Below are 18,170 nucleotides of genomic sequence, written 5' to 3' on the forward strand. Positions count from 1 at the left end.
CAAGAGTTGACAATACACAATTTACTAATACATTTATACGGTGTATTGAAAATTGATCATCGTACTTTTTCTTAAGAAATATATTTTAAACTAGGTATTTTCGAATAAATTAGAAATGTTCATATGGTGATTTGGGATGTTTGTAAAATAAAAAACGATTAAATACAAAAAATATGCAGAAATTATTTTATTTAAATATTAATTAAATTAAATTTCTTGTTCTTACAAACTAGTTACTTATTACAGGTAACAAATTACATTATAATTATTATTTAATTATTATACAGGTAACAAATTACATACATATAAAAATTATAGATAACAAATTACATACATATAAAAATTACAGGTAACAAAATATTTTTTAGTTAAAACCAAAATGATAAATACATAATAAATTTTTTTTTGAAAAAACTACATGACACATTTACATAAAAAAATAAAATTTTTAATAAATTTTTTACAACTAGTAATATTTGAATCTTACTGATTTATTAAGTCATTTAATTTATTAAGTCATTTTTTCTTTTTCAATAACTTTTCTCAAATTCACCTTTGTTTTATTCCAAATATTATGAACAAAACACAAAATTTAGTTGATATAAATTATAATTTAATTTTATTTAATAACACAAAAAATTAATATAATTATTCACTCAATTTAAATTAAAATTAAATTTTAAACAGCAAATAAATTATTTTACCGCTTAGCGAAACAGGCTTCCCGTACGAAATTTATATATAGACTAAAGAAATGAATAGTCTTTTTTCTAAACAAAAAATTTTGGATACACACATACGTAAAAATATTAAAACGGCTTGTACATTATAGGAGTTTATTCCTGCAATCCTGCTTTTCTGGTAGCCGTGATTTGGTATATAAGACATCTATTTTAGTGTTGGAGAATTATCGATATATTGAACCATCGATATTTTCGATATATCGCCGCAAAATTACCGTAAAATATTGATGAAACTATTAATGCAACTTGCTGTATAGTATAATGCAACTAGTAGTCTGCATCAAAGTATATCTACTAACAAGTAGTTCGACTCTCCGTTTACATCACACTAATGCAATCACTTACCAATTTTTGTATACAAAAAATTCCCTTAGTTAAAAGAGTTAAGCAGTATACCTTCTTATTTTCATTTTTATACACATAAGAATTTTTGGGAGAGGGAAAGAGTACGCAATAGATGTCAACCTGTTTTCTTATAATGTATTTTGAAAGGCGACACTTTATTATTTGCTCGTATATAAAGTATAGGGAAAAATATTAAGAATTTTAAAAGCGACACAATATTTTCTGTAATTCATTCCAGTACAAGGTGGCAAAAAAGGTGTATTCATATTATAAAAGCGAAGCGGAAAAAAAGTGTTTAAAAAAAATTATTATAATTTATATGAAAAATAATAAAAATAAATTTTAAAAAGACGTATAATATCAAAAAAAATTTTAAGTAGTTGTGAAAAAAAAAATTTTTTTATAATAATGGGTAAACATTATTTGAAGTGTTTGGGATGTAATATTGTGTGTGAGACAAAAAAGCCGACACGAAATTTAATTTGTTGCCAAGAGATGTGGAGAGCTTTGTTCTTTTAAATGAATCGGTAATAACTATATTTCATAAAGTAATCAGTATGCATACACCTTTTTTTCTTTATAAATGTACATACATGTGTACATTCATACATGAAATTTCAAACTCTTTTGCTTTCATACATTCGAATTTTTTACCTAAATTTTATAAAATGAAATATAAATTTTGTTATTATCAAAACAAAAATAACAAAATTTTTACCTAACTTAATTTAATTTTATTTTAGTTCAATGTTTTTGATACACTCGTTTGTTTACAATATTTTGTTTCTTTCTTGCCTACACAACTCTTATTACCATCTATTTCTAAAAAAAAATAGAATATTTTAAGAATTTGCAAACAAGATGCAAATGAAAACTAACGGAATGGAACGAGTCGAATTACTTATTAGTAGATATACTTTGGTCTGCATTTAATTTGTAAAGAAACATATAATAGTGTGATTATAACCAAACATGGAATAAATAAAACGAGCATATAAATAATATTATTTGAAGATAGTAGAATCAAAACCTATACATTTGCAGATTAATAAGTTTTGAGTAAAATGGAAAAAACGTTTTGTGAGTTATTCGGCACTCATATTTCAAATTATATTATTTATACTCGTGAAAAAAATGAGTTTAAGCCTTTCTGTAAAGAAATAATAAAGATAAACAAGACATTTTGAACAAAAAACGGAATTTAAGAAAGCAAATAAGGGGTTTTGTTGCAATTATATACAAGTATTGATGGGTTCTGTTGCAACTAATATAGCAAATAATGGGTTTTGTTGCAATAATTTTGATCAGAAACAAAAGTCAAAATGTTTTAATGTCAATTTTGTTCAATTTTATTTAAATTTTGCAATAATATAAATTAAATTTTGGTTATGGTATATAAAAAACTGTAAAAATGAAACTTTTTCTAATGTTGTAAGAGATTATAAATTTGTTCTGAACTTGTTTGGTAAGAAAGAAAGTTAAGTACAAATTTTATTTTAAATGCCGGTATAGCTATATTTAGTTAAGTATAGCAGAATTATAATGAATACGTTTTCTGTTGTAGATGAGAATAATATTTAGTTCCGTTTACAACATAATCTACAACTTTTGAAAGTATTACACAGTTACATGAAAAATATTATAATTTTGTAAATGTTCTTAAGTCTACAGTACTTTGCCAACAGTTTTATTGAGTGATGAGTAATTTTAAAGAATTAAATAGAAAGCTGATTAAGAGCTTCAAGGAAAATGTTTAATAAAATTTGAAACTAATATAGCACTGTAGAAAGTAACATTTCGTATTTTAGTACTTTTATAAAAATTTTAGATATTTTTCATAAACAAATCAAAATACTTCGAAAACTGAACCAGGGGTCGATTTAACATTTCTAATCACATCTAAGAAACTAATTGAACGTAAATATAATGTAAATAGAACAACGTTCATTTCGATTCCATTTTAATTCAACATTTATTTCTACGGTTAGTACAAGAACTTCATTTTATTAATTTGCTAAAGCCATAAAATTACTTGGGAATAAATAACATATTCTCTAAAATCTTCTCGATCTTTGAAATATGTCAATTAACATCGTGTTTCATGATAAAAATGTATTATGTCAAGCTTTAAATTTACAAATAATGTATTTTGAAACAACATTTTACGGCTACTAATACTACAATCCAACCAAACATGGGATTTTGTTACAAAATTTTTTTTGTGTTGTAAACAAAGGGTTTTGATACATTTAATTATATACAAATGTAGGAAAATGTGTATTTTCACAAGAGGAATAAAACCTTATACATAATTAGTTTAATTTTTTAAAATTTTGCAAATATATGGGTTTTGAATCTACTATTATCATATATCAATTTTACAAATCTATTTTACTTAAGCAAGAATAAATGACATTTAATTTAATAGCACAATTCATTGTCTTCAATCCACTTAATGATTTATAAGATCTCCAAAGCAAATTCCTTATCCTACTGCACTATGGCCAGTAAATGTAATTTAGATAATCCTTTGTTGTACAATTTTTAAAGTGGTTGATTAACAGGTTCTTTTTTACTGTAACAGTACCAAAATTTGTACAAAGTCAGTTGCTTTTGATTCTATGCACTATGTATCTTAAGAATGCCATTGTTTTTCTGTAAACATTGTTTTTGTAAATAGGCTATTAGAATAAGGTATAACAGACTGGAACGATGTCGAAATATGCCAATTGCAGATACGACGCCCCAAAAAAAAATTTCAAGACAAAAATAATTTTGAACTTGCATATACATACATATGTATGTTTTCAATGCGAAATTTTAGCTTTCCATATTTCAATCAACATTAAACAGTAGAAATTTCAATCAGCACGAATATAAAATTATATTTGCAATTTGCAACGAATTAGAAATACTAAAGGAAGGCGCATCTTTGTTTCTATCTCGCTTACACTCACTAAAAAATCGTATCTTGAAAAAAACATAGTGCAGCCAAAAACTTTAGGTAGGTCTCTTTCTTTGTATTGTGAAACTGAAATTAACATAAAATGCAAAGAAGATTTTTTATTCTGTATATAAAATTAGTGCAGTTGGTAAATAAAAAATTATAAAATATTTAATAATAAGTGTTAAAAAAAGAATACTATTTGATAAAAACTTATAAAAAAATTATAAGAAGTGAAAAAAAGAAAAAAATCTGTTAAAAAGAAAAAGGTGTGTAGTTCCAAATTGTTATTCCCACTTGTAAAAGCAAATAGTTTTATTACAATATTTACATGTGAATATTATTCATTTCAATAATTAAAAGAAATATTTATTCAACAATGCTTTGATTAATTCATAATTTATAATTTTCTTAAGTTTTTAATTTTGCAAAGAAAACATATATTTTTGTTTTGTTTTAAATTAAAATTACTTCGAATGACATAATTTTACCAAGACCGGATTTACCATAATTTTTTCTATACAAAATTAGTTTGCGTTTAGTAAAATATAGCTTACATACAATATTTTAAATTGTATCTTTTATTTTTATATAATTACAGTTTTCCTAGATGTACTGAAATGAAAAGAAAATGGATCGGAATTATTAATGAAGAAGTTGGCATTTCAAATATTTTACAAAAATTTATAATTTTATAATTCATAAAATAAATTTATTCAAAGAGAAAAAAAAATAATAAGTTTTGTTTAAATTTGATTTTTTTTTACAGGTATTTAAAATGAAAAAAAATATTTTGAAATATTTTTTAGTTTTTACTTTTAAAAAAAATTTTAACTTATCCTTCCAAATTACACATATTTTATAGTTGAGGCCAGGTAAGAAATAAAATAAATACGCTACTGTTACGACTTTGTCACTGCTCGGAGCAAAAAAAGAGACAACTAGATAAAATTCGGTTTAATTGTTTTTACAAGATCCTTCTTTTAGTATTTCTAATTCGTTGGTTATTTGCTATTGCAATGATATATTATGTACTTCAATTTATTTAAATACAAATTCATAATTTGCAGTTACACACATACATAATGTATCAAAGATTTATACTGCGTATAAGAAAAGAAGATATTTTAAAAAATTTTTCCTTTATTAATGAGCTTATTAATGTGATATTAAAAAATAATGAATAGTTTTATTTACTGCCCTATCTGTGTTTTTCATTTTAAAATTTACCTTTTTACGAACATTTTAAAATGAAAACAAAGATATGACGCATTATCGTCCAAAGCTAAAAGAAGCATTGAATTTTTTGTCGATAGTCGTTGTAAATATAAATATAGGAAACAGTGATGCCAATTTAGCACTTTCCTGTGCTTTTTTATCACTCTCTAACTTTTACATACACCCGATAAATGTAATGTACCCTAAAGTAAAATTAGCGCTATTTTAAAGTTATTGCGCTATTTTGCGCTTAAACTAAAATTTTTGCTAAAATTTTAAAGAGATTTTTTACTTTTAAAAATTTTCTTTAAAAAATGTTGAACTAATGACGAAATAAATTCCCCATAAAATATGATAAATAAAATCGAAACCCTTAATGTTTACAATTAAAAAAAGAAATCGTTAGTGAAAGGATGAACGAAATAGTAAGGTCCTTAATAAACTGTTATTCAAATCAGCAATAGTGTTTGTCATTGAATTTTGTAAAGTTTTCACAATCCAAATAAAAGTTAGATAGCTTTTTATAATTAAATTATTTTCAAACCTAAAAAATTTGATATATATTTTAAATTTTTTTGAATTCTTGAGATATGCCCCTTTTACTTTCAGAAACTGAATAAAGAAAAACACTGTTAGTGGTCAATCGCTCCTACTTTTATTTGAAAGAAAAAAGTTTTTTCTTCTACAATTGTATTTGTGTACTAATTTTTAGTAGCAAAAAAAGCGTCATCCCATCCTTGTTTACGTTTGTTAGTGTCATTTTTTTATTAGTTTACATCTGATAAATAAACAAAAAATGTTAAGAATAATCAAACATTTATTTAAAATCCAGTTTTTAATGATTTTGGTGTCTATACTGGCAGGCATATATTACCCTCAAATATTAGATACCTTTAAGTGGTCACTTAGAGATTTCGTAATATACAATTCTTCCGATTCTGTTAAAAAATTAGGCAATACCAAATCAGAATCTGGATATACCAAAAAGCTCAAAGCACACAGCGACACAAAGGAATTGTTATTTACTAAAGATGAATTATGGAAGTTTAATGGAGCTGACGAGAATACAGAAATATACTTGAGTATCTTAGGGTCGGTAAGTTGAAATTGCTATAAATATGTAATGTAAACAAAAATGTTCTATTGTCCAGAAATAAAAAGCTCATTAAGAATTAAAACAAAGTGTAATTTACATTTAATTAATTATATTTTTAAATGCAATTGCGAGAAAAATTAACTACAAAATTTCATTACAAATCCACCCACTTTAGATATAAGCTTAAAATTTTTTAAGGATATTAAAAGTTTTAATTTTATACATTATAAAATTGTATGTATTTATAACATAATGTTAAAATTTTATAAAAAATCGAAAGATAGATTTTTTTGGTAACTAATATTTTAGTTGCAAATTCTTTACTGTTTTTCTAAAAATTATGCTCATTTTAAATTCAAAAGTAAGATAACAGTAATTAAAGGTATTTGATGTTACTCGTGGAAGAAAGCATTATGGTTTTGGCTGCACTTATAACGCATTTGCCGGACGTGATGCATCAGCATCTTTTATTACGGGTGATTTCGATGTTTACAATGAGGATTCAGATAACGTAGCTTCTTTGAAACTATCTCAAATTTGGGAACTCAACAATTGGAGAGACTTTTATCATAAAGAATATGTATATAAAGGGAAATTGATTGGGAGGTAGTTGGTTTATTTTTTTTAAGAATATATACATATATAATATCTAAGTATATAATATGTAGATAAAGTCCAGTAATATATAAAATTTTTGAATCAAAAATTGAATAAAATTATTTTAGATTTTTTGACGAATTCGGAAGAAAAACTAGTTATCATTTAAAACTTGACGAGCAGATTATACTAGCCAAAAGAGAAAAAGAAAAAATCCAAAAAGAAAAAGAAAAATTTCCATACTGCAATATTGAATGGAAAGAAGAAAAAGGTAATTTTAATAAGATAAAATAGCATTTTTTCGATTATTTTAGTGATCGTTTTCCTAAAGACAATATAGATTTGTAATTTTATACTTAAAAAATAAATGCACAGAAACATAATATTCTAAAATTTAGAGTTAAATAATAAATTCAAAATCAATTTTGTTCACTTTTCAAATGTAAACTGAATTTTTGCCAATGAATTTGGCTGAAATTCTGCCATATGTTGTCTTACATTTTTGTTAATTAAGTTTTATTTTAATCTTTACGCTTTGATGGTTTTTGCCCTTTATCTAAATATTTGATATATCAATAAATATTTTATTCCAAGAGTTAGAATTTTAAAGTTTTTAGAGAATGCGCTTTTAGTGTGCCAGTTATAAATTTCTTAATTTAATTTTTTCGCTATTGTAAAAAAGTCTACCACTTTTAATTCTGAAGTGTACTATCTTCACCTTAATCTTGTTTGAAAGTCAGTAGGATTTTTATAACTTCAAGTAAAAATGAAAAAACTGAACAAAAAGTGCAAAAATATTCAGTTATATTTTTGAAAAAAAAAGCATTAAAAATTAATGTCTATTTTAGTAAAAAAATTCATACGTTCTTTTTGAAAACACTTTGAATAATTTGAAAATTTATTTTTAAATTAAAAAAAAAGCTACCAGTAATAAAAACATTTTAATAATTATTGTACTAATTTTAATGCAGTTTTATCAAACAATAAATACATTGAAATTTAATACCAGTATATCCGCTAAACTTTTATAATTACGTGATTTTTCCTGAAAAACGAAAAAATTTAAATTCCGGAGACATTCATAATTTGCATTTTCATTTGAGAAAAATTGTTTTTTTATCCACATGCAAATGTATAGATTAATCATCAAAAATATTCAGCCTCTTATTAATAAATTTTTTCGCATTTCATTCTTTATAATTTACACTTGCGATGATTGTGCATTGAAAATTAGAAACTGATCAAAAAAGTTCTTCTAATTTTTTTTTTGTTATTCAATAATTTCAATGTTTTGCGTTTATTATTCGATTTTCATACATATAAAGTAGTCAATGAACAAATAAACAAAATTAATTTTGGCATTTAGGTATCAAAATTAAATACCTGCATATTTTATGTGAACTCTATCTTAATTCAAAACTGTAAAATTTTACACTGGATAGACATATTGCGCTGTTATAAAAATAACCTGATACATAATATTAAAATTACATTGAGCTATCCGTTTATTATATTACCCAATATATGTATGTTATAGATACGCAAAATTTTTGTTTTATTCGTCTCAGATGACCTTTTTCAGGATCTTTTCTGGGCACAATTTTTAAATAATTTGTCGAACATAACAAAAGTTTTTCAACATCTTTCAAAACCGTTGCAACGATGCGCGCGACATGACAACGATATGTAGCAAGTGGCCAAATTTTCAGGAAATTTTTAGCGAACTGGGACGTTAGAGGACTGATGTTCAAAAATTTGCCGAATAAATTTGTACTGATTTCGGACATTGTTGTCTCAAATTTGCAATAAACATAATATGTTTTATCGATCATGAGAAGGCCCCATATTTATGTACGCACATGCATACATATTTATTATGTAGTTATGTATATGCTAGTAAGCTACATAATACGAAATGTTACTCTTACTGGCATCAAAGATGCGGCGGACTGGTAAATCCCCTCGTCAATATGGATGCTAAGGTAGACTCGCGTCTCCAGGTTGAGACTTAGTCTGTTCAAGAGCTCCAACGGTTTCCAGTTAGAGATTTTTGCTTTGGGCCTTTGCTTACGTAAAAACATTCGACAGGGATATGTTAACAAAACTTATTTTTATTAAAATTTAGTTTAACACGGGCTACAGGCGCTACTAAGCTGGGTCGAGCTTTTTTATTAAGAATTCAATGCCTCCTAATAGTTCGTCTCTCCAAAGTCTCCATTGGACTTTGGGCGTGTAGTAGAAGCGGAGCCAAATTGGTGGGCGGCCTCCCTACTGGAAATTGCATACTGAATTATAATTTGCACAAATATGAACGACTTAACATATTTTCCAACTTTGTGAAGTAATACCAGGAGGCGATTGGTTTAGCTTATGAATATTTGTTAACATCTTCATACTTGTTTTTCTCATTAACTCTTTATACGAGTAGGTGAAGTTACTTGGTTCGAATTTTCAAATCTATTATTTCTATTAATTGAGCGTTTCTTGAATTGATTCAACAGCTGTTTAAAGTATATTCTAGTTTGGTTTGTCTTGATTCTCTTTAATATTATTAGTTTTTTCTCAGAGTTATTAGTGATATCTAACAATTTGTTATTAAATACAATATAAATGTAGTCTTAATATAATATACATATAGTTGACTATTATAGAATAAAAAAATTTGTTATTAGAAAAATGTCAATATGTACACATTTATACGCTGCACCGTGGTGAAGGGTATTTTCACTTTTATGTGGAGTTTGTAACCTTGAAGGAGTCGTCTCCGGTGTGGACATGCATATACATATCATGTACGTCCGTCCGATCGCAGATAACCTAAAAACAAATAATGCAATCGACAGCAAACTTTCACAAGTTATTTCTTTTTTTGACAAGGACGGCTGCTATTGTAATTGGAGCAATTTGAACAACGGGTTCGAGTAGCTGTCGTACAAAAAAGTTTTTTTATATATTTCGAAAACTAACAAAGATTATTAATATCAAATTTTACAAAGATGTATACAATTACTCTTTTCATATGTCCTGAAAATTTTAATCGAATGGGTGCATTGGTTCGGGTCTTATAATGTGTCTTATAACTTCAAAAGCTAATTTTAAATATTTGAATAGAAAAATATTAAAGTCAGATTCATGAAACTTGGCAGTCGTGTGTCCAATTATAGGTCAGACATATCCGTGCAGTTCCTATAGAGTGGTTTGACCAGTTCGAATACTTGATATACAACAATGAAAGCTTTTTTTGAAATTTTAAAAAGAAAATACAGATTACCAAGGCCCAGGGTATAATTCAGTCAGTTCATACCGACTGAAACGCCTTTATTTTTTTTATATAATATTTTCTAGCTCTTAATTGCATAAAATTGTCAAGGCTTCAATTGACCTAATTTGACTTAAAAATAAGAATTTTTTGAAACAAGCCTAATGTTATATTTAAATTCAATTTTAGGAACAAGGGTTTGGTGCACAAAATCAAGTGGGGGGATAGAAAGGAATTGGTCTGGCGTTCCAAGAAAATTTTTTGAAAATCCAAGGTTGTCTACAGAATACCGTTGCGCTTGCGTTAACCATGAAGATTTGATGTCTCCAAAAATAAAAGAATATGCAAATTGTGATACGGACGCACAAGAATGCTATTATAACGAGAGTTAAGTGGAAAATACTTAAAATAAGTTTATTAAATAAAAACCCACATATATTTTTTATTATATATTAATACTTTGTAATTATTTTTCTTCGCATGTAATAAGGTATATTTAATTAAATATTAGTTTGAATGTGTAAATATTTTCCATATAGATTTTAATATACATAGTTCATTTTTCAATATACACTAAGTCCTCGAGATACGACATCTTCTAATACGACATTTCGAGTTACGACATGATATAAATTTGGATCATTTTTATTCGGCTTACGACATTGTTCCTAATACGACATTGAAAATTTAAAAAAAAAATTGTTTTTTTGACAGATTTTACTGTTTTTTGAATAAAAATCTATACCGAGTTAACTAAAAATCTATACTAACTATATTTAGTTATAAGACGAGACTAAAGCACTTACTTCAACAATGAACTCTTTCTAGTTAAAAATTCTAGTTAGTAGTTATGAGTACGAATTGAAGTGATAAAATATCAACTTATTTAGATTTTATTTTATTTATTTTTGTTACATCATTGAATTTTTTTGATTTTGTTATTATATTTTGCTGTTTTTTTTTTTAAACTTTGTTACCTTTTTGTATAAAAAAAGGTAAATTATTTTATAATATAGTTTGTCTAATTCACTTTTTGTTTCAATACATTTTTTTTTCCTCTTCAAACGACAATTCGAGTTACGACATAAATTTCTGGAACCAAAAATGTCGTATCTCGAGGACTTAGTGTAGTTTAGTTTTGTCGCAATAGATATTTCATTTTACTAAAATTTAGAATTAAAATTCAAAAATAATTTAAAACACTAACTGTTCAACAAAAAATTTATCGTAGAATGTCGTTTGAATGTTATTCATTCCGTTTTATTTTATTTCAAACCGATAACTGAAGTGGAAACGTGTAATTTGTTTCAAATCGAAATTTTTAAAAAAGTTAATTTGAAACAAAAATTTAATGATGAAATCAAGTACGTTGCTTCGAACAAAAAATAACAAAACGAAATTCTTTTTATACAAAAATGTTGTTTCGTTTCCGTTTGAACACAATATTTTAGTTTTTTTTTAAACAAACAAAATTTGGCTCGGTTCTTTTCTATTTTTTTTTTTGTTTTAAAAGTCATTCATAGATATACATATGTACATATAGCCAACAAGAAGCCTTGTGAAACTGTGTGGCAATCATCACACACTTCAAAATACTCATTTCACTCAATTCGTCTGAGTATTGCAAAATTGACAGGGTCAACTCTACCTATTCTCATTTCTTTAAAATTCCTTTATAAAAATTTCACTAACTGAAAATGCTGTAGAATGTAATATATGTACATATGTATATCGTAAAAACATATTCATCTATCAGGCCACCAAGTAAATGGTGCAATGTTTATATCACTCGTCTTTTAACCGAAGGTTCTCAAACCCTAATCAGTTCATTAGGGTTTGAATCTCTTCCAGGGTCCCTTTAAAAATTGTATTTTGTTTATGTTATATAGCTTAATATGCAATATAAATTTTTAAAACTATAGAGGGGAATATTATAAATTTTTAAAACTATTTTGAATTTGGTTTTGATGTGCTAAAAAGTTGTTGTAAGAAAATTATTTTCTGTTAAATTTGTAAAATAAAAGTATACATATATCGGGAAAATGTCACGTGCATTATATTTTGAAAGTGAAGAAACGGTAGTAAGTGAAGAAACGCAAGCTATTCAAATACGACATATAAGAGATTCAACCCTATCCATTGGATTTAGACAACAAAATGTATGTTTATGTTCCTATTTTATTTTATTATTTATATAATATGTACACATTTTTTAGGTTTATCCAGAATTTCAGATTATCATTCCTTGCCAGGTTTAAGTCCTCTTCCATTTTTTCTACTAACCGTGCAATTTGTTTTTTGTTGCTTACGATTTTACAGCTAAATAAAATATATGAATAACATTTTGAAAGAAAATAATTTAGAAAAAATGCTTACATTTTAAAAAAGCAATTAATTACACCAGTTTCCTTGATAAAATGAAGATTTTACAAAAAAAAAAAAAATCTGTCGTCTAAAAATTTGTACCCGCTTTTAAATCGGTGAAAACCCGACAATTTATCGTTTTCATAATACCAGCTAATACGTTTCCTATACAGGGAAAAAAAGCTTTCCCGACTCCGATAAAATTTACCGATAAACAATGTTGGTAATACAAACGCAAAATTTTGCCGATAAATTATCGTTTATCGGCCGATACCGATATACATAATAGAGGGGAATAATAAACAATTAGATAGTTGGTAAATTCTTAAACGTCAAATTTTACAAAATCTGAGTTGTCTGAGTTTACGGATACTCTACTACGTTTTTACTCTCAGTCAAAGTTTAAATTCTTAAACGTTTAAAAAAAGTCAATTAAGCGTCAAAATTGTAGATTTTTTTTTTTACATGCAGACAGTCTGACGTAGTAATTCAGTAAATAAATTTGATGTATTGAGTGACTATCATTACGTTAAAAATAATATAAAAAATACTTTTTTTATTAATTTTTAATATGTAAGTATAAAATTATTTTAAATCTAAAAAAAATTTTTTTTTTGACGTTTACGGATGATCAAAATTCAAAGTCAATTACGGGTAAAAAGTTTACTACATTTCTGTCCGTAAAAGTTTTAGTTTCAGACATTTTGCAGACTAAAATCAAAATTTTGACGTTAAAGAATTTGCGGAGTGTCTCCACTAGAGCTTTGTCGTGATTTTTCCATTATGATTTTTTCTATCCTTATTTTTCTTACTGCGCCAATTCAGTCAGGCAAAACTTTTTTTAATCATGAATTTAAACAAAAACTAACAAAGAACGATTCTAGTTTTGCACTAATTAAAATATTTACATGATGCGAGAAAGAGAAAAAATAAAATAAAATAGAAACAAATTTTGGATGAATCGTTTTTTGTAAAAACGAGAACAGCATGATCTTGAAACTCTTCTTTTGAAAAACGTATTATGGGAAAATTCCGAAGAAATTAAAAATTTTTGTCGAAAGACGATTCATGGTTTTGAAGCCTTCCTTGCTTTGGTAAAATTAAATTATGTTATATTAAAACAAAAAATCAATTTTTTTAAATATTAGGTAGAGCCAACAATAAAAAACAAAATGCATAAGTATATGAGGTATGGAATAGCTTGCAGAACTGGGCTTGCTATATATTTGAGGTACATTGTTACAGGAGACTCGTATCCATTCAATACAAGATAAAACAAATTCGATGTATAAAGCCTTTCAACCACATTTAAAGGTAAAATAATAGATATTATACCTACACATTTATTTTTTTTTTGCGACATTTTCAATAAGAACATGTAAACTTTAGATACCATCTACGGAATATGAATCTGAGGAATTCGAACAAATTTGGGACTTTTCCCACACATTGGGAGCCATCGATGGAAGCCATATTAGAATTAACGTCCAGCGCACTGTGGATCTGATTATTTTAATTACGAGCATTTTTTCAAGATAGTTCTTTTAGCTGAAGTTAATGCGCATAGTAAATTTGTGAACATAGATATTGGGGGAAGCGGAAGAGCATCAGGCAGTATGATCTAAGTTTTCTGTATGTAGCAATCACATCAAGTTTTCTCAATAAAAACTAAAAAGTATTTTAAAATATTTTTTATTTGAAATATCTGAAAAAAAAATTAAATTTAAAAAACTCAATCATTTTTTTTTTCTTTATTTGAAAAAATTTATTTTATAAATTGAAATGTAAATGTAAGTGTTAATATTTTAATATTACAATATGTTACTCGCCTTGAAAATGAACATATGTATGTAGGTATGTATGTGTTTTGTTAAAAAAGTTTTAATATTATCAGTTTAATATGGCAGTTTTACTTCATGTTTTATTCTAATATAGAATATGTGTGGCACATTGATTTTAAAATTAAAGTAAAATGACTTATTTCTGGCTCCAGGTCTAATATAGGAATTATTTAAATTTAAAAAAAAATATTGTCGTCAAAAGATTTATGGTAATTCTCGACGTGGATTTGTATAATAAATATCCTTCCTGAAAATTTGTTGTTAATTATGCAACATTAATTAATCTGGCATTAAATAAATTGTACCATATATTTCTTTATATTTTTATTAAAAATGTTTTCATTATACAGTACTTCATATTTAGTAAAATATTTGAAATGAAAATTTGTTTACTAATTGCAATCCACTTTCTTTTAATTTTAAAAAAAATCCATTTAGAATATTATATTCATGACATTAAATACAAACTAATTCCCTTAATAAAAAAATAGCTGCTCCTAGGTGTAATTATGAAACGCCCGAAGTTATTTTATTTTAAAAACAAACCAAATGTTGGAAGAAAATTTACGAATTATAAATTAACTCAACAATTTGAAACTATGAACCTTTTTCTTTTTCGAAAACTTAGTTTTTTTTTCAATTTTTTATATTTTTTTAACAGTTTTTACAAAACAATCATCTTTCTTTAACACTTTTTTTATGTTTTTTCTAACTGTTCATTCACAAATTGCACTAACTAAAAAATAAAATCACAAAACTTTGTTTGTTAACTAACCTATTTGTACCAGCTATCCTTACTTTTCCAAAAAAATAAAAAAAAATCATTTGGCATTAAAATGTCAATTTCAATTTTACAATGCTTGGAACAAAGATAGTTTTGGACTTCACAATGCTTTTTTGCAATATGCAATTTTTTAGAGAATACAAACAAGATAGAGACAAATGACTTTTCTTTAACATTTCTAATTCGTTGTCAAAACTGCTAAGATTTAAACCTTATTAATTGAAATTGCTAAGTTTAAAGTAAAAATTAATTTCAAACCGTAAAGTTTTAAGGTTAAAGTAAACTTTTAAGGTTTAAAGCAAAAATTTTTTAAAGTTTATTTAGATTTTAAAAAGAAGACTTCAAATTGGTAATAACATTTAAAACCATTATAATTAAAAAGTTAATTTCTAAAATCTAGCAAGTTTAAAATTGGTGAAGTAAGGAAATTGTAAATTCCTCTGGCTTATAATTTACCTAAACAAAAATTTTAAAAACTAAACTTTAAATTTCTTACAGTATAAGATGTTATAGAAATTCAAAGTTGATGGCGTTCACAATATTGCGAGCAATTTTAAAAACATGAACGCAGAAAATGAGCCACCGTCCCCTCCTCCTTCTAGTCACATGCAGCTTTTGAAGATATTGTTAGCGGAGCGGGCCATCCTCCTACTGTGTTTGTCAATCAGATAGTACCCAAAGAGTCACGAAGAGTGAATCACGCGAGACTCGATGCCGCACTTTTTCCAAATGGCTCTGTTGCATGAATAAAGCGCAGTAGTTTTTTTTATTCACTCGCTCCCTCATGTTGGATCCTCAGTTTAGCTTAGAGTCCAAAATTAGTCCCAAGAATCTAGTCTCGGAGGAGAAAGAAAGCCTCATTCAGTTTCGGCAGAACCTTACGCGGTATTTTGTATTTCCTTTTGAGGATGACCAGTTCTGTCTTATGGGTGCCCAGGTGTGTTAATAGAAAAACCGCCAATTTTCACAAAAAAAAAAAAGTAAAATATATACATGAAAAAGTAAAATATATACATATTTGAAAATTTTACACACTTTAACGTTCCATATAAGGTATACATAATGTAAAAGCGTGTAAAACATGCAAGGCGTATATTATACGAGTATACTTTACTTTGTAATTTTTGATACTTTAAATGAAAAGCTGTCAAAAATAAGAGAACTGAGAAGGCAACTAAACCCCTGTTCGTTGTCTTCATTAAATATAGTGTGCAAATTCCTGATACAATAGCTCAAATGTCTATATAAAAATAAAAAAAATATGTTGATGCTTAAATAATATATGTATATGTGTATTTATAAATGTCTATATACATTTTGTACTAAAATTTTTAAACGTCAAAATGCCATATTTAGTTCCAAAATGCCACCAGGTCTCGCATTTTGATTAACTTTATTAATGCAATGGAATTTTTAAGCAAAATTGAGAGGAATTGTAGGTAATACATAAAATAATGAATTTTAAAAGATCCTAAATAACAAGACAGCTGATTTTAAAAGGATGAAAGGATGTGAAAATTAAAATATTTTGATTGACACTTACATATTTGATAATAATAACAGCTCCATCTGTAAATAAATTTAAATTTGTTAAACGCATAAATATTTATGAATATTTACATGACTTATTATTTACCCATTCGTTCTTGCTTAAAGTTACGTTTGACGGATTAACTTGTTGCCCAAAAATTTCAATTTTTAAATTTTTGTAGCCCAATGTCTCGCCAGCTACTTTTTTAAAATTCTTAGAGCGAATGAGATCTTTCCAATCTCAATTCGTCTGGAATTCGGCCGATTCTCTTCAGATTGCTAAACACAGATCGACGTTCCAAACAGAGATTCGCAACCGTTGGCATGCGTTTAGTGCTGAAGCCAGTCCTTTTGACCATCTGTAGCCTCGCCTCACATTTAGATTCGGAATTGGCTTGGACATATTCCTTTCTGGATTTTGGTGAGTATCATTTGGTTTTTTTTTTTCAAAATTTAATTTCTCCATTGTTGATCCCACGAAATGCGCAGAAATGATGTCCCGAGGACGGCAGGCATCCGAATACTCCATCCGGAAAATTTATTTGGAACACTAGTCAACCTAATTATCGCGTTACATAAGTTCTTAATCCGGCGCAAAAGAGTTTAGAATGATGGAGTGTAATGGGAAAGGAAGGCTATGAAAGGGACTGATTATTTTTTGGTTTCAGATCTCATCTCAAATTCTGAAAATCCTTGACATTACTACGCTTCTACACCATGATAAGGTCTTCGATAATCTTCATTCGACTTTACCGATATATTTTCAAAAAACCTTTATTTCGAAGATAAAAGCTTCACTTTTTGCAGCACTGTGTGGGAAGCATTTTATGTTACGATGCTTGTCTGTATATGATTAGAATAAAAAAAAAGTTTATACGTAGAAATAATCAACAATGGTGTTTGTAAATTTTGAACAAGTGTTGATTTCTTTTATTAATCTTCAATATTCTCACCATAACTTTTCTTAAAAATTTACTTTTTCAGGAAAATAAGAAAAGTCATGTTACTTCTCTAATCGCTTGGTCCACAATGCCATTTCAATGCTATAGTAATGTACATATAAAAAGTAATTATTCATAGGAAAATTTTAAGATTTCTGTCTGTAAAGTTTTTCAAGAATCTTAAGAAAACTTTGTTAAAAGAATTCCAAGCTTAAATTTTTAAACAAAAGATTAATTTAGAAAAATATTATATTATTATTTCTACAAATTAAATGTTTTAAAAAACTTAGTACAAAATTTTTAAACATACATATGTATGTATGTATGCACATTTTTTCTGTTGTGAAAACTTAAATAACGTTTATAACTAATTTAAAGTTTATATTTGGTGCCTTAACGTATAGTTATTAGTAATCGAAAATACTATATTTTTACAAATATGATTTAATAGAAGGATGGATTGAAGCCAAATTGTGTTCACATTTTCCATCAAAATTAAAAAATTATA

At 26.4% G+C, this 18,170-nt stretch overlaps 1 protein-coding gene across 1 annotated transcript; it reads left to right on the forward strand.

The window, feature by feature from the left end:
• The first annotated feature begins 5,998 nt into the window (after positions 1-5,998).
• Positions 5,999-13,032, forward strand: LOC129606996 (neuferricin homolog). Its single transcript, XM_055517676.1, has 4 exons — positions 5,999-6,346; positions 6,729-6,952; positions 7,072-7,214; positions 10,392-13,032. Exons 1-4 carry the CDS (start codon positions 6,047-6,049, stop codon positions 10,592-10,594), a joined length of 870 nt encoding a protein of 289 aa, XP_055373651.1. The 5' UTR covers positions 5,999-6,046; the 3' UTR covers positions 10,595-13,032.
• The last annotated feature ends 5,138 nt before the right edge of the window (positions 13,033-18,170 follow it).

This window comes from Condylostylus longicornis, unplaced genomic scaffold (genome assembly GCF_029603195.1).
Source record: "Condylostylus longicornis isolate FDR11 unplaced genomic scaffold, ASM2960319v2 ptg000024l, whole genome shotgun sequence".
In the NCBI taxonomy this organism is placed as follows: Eukaryota; Metazoa; Arthropoda; class Insecta; order Diptera; family Dolichopodidae; genus Condylostylus; species Condylostylus longicornis.

Excerpts from the sequence above, each read along its gene's own strand:
- LOC129606996 (XM_055517676.1), top strand. The coding sequence starts at position 6,047 with ATGTTAAGAATAATCAAACATTTATTTAAAATCCAGTTTTTAATGATT. Across the intron at positions 6,347-6,728 it reads ACTTGAGTATCTTAGGGTCG|GTATTTGATGTTACTCGTGG; the intron begins GTAAGTTGAAAT and ends CAGTAATTAAAG. Across the intron at positions 6,953-7,071 it reads AAAGGGAAATTGATTGGGAG|ATTTTTTGACGAATTCGGAA; the intron begins GTAGTTGGTTTA and ends AAATTATTTTAG.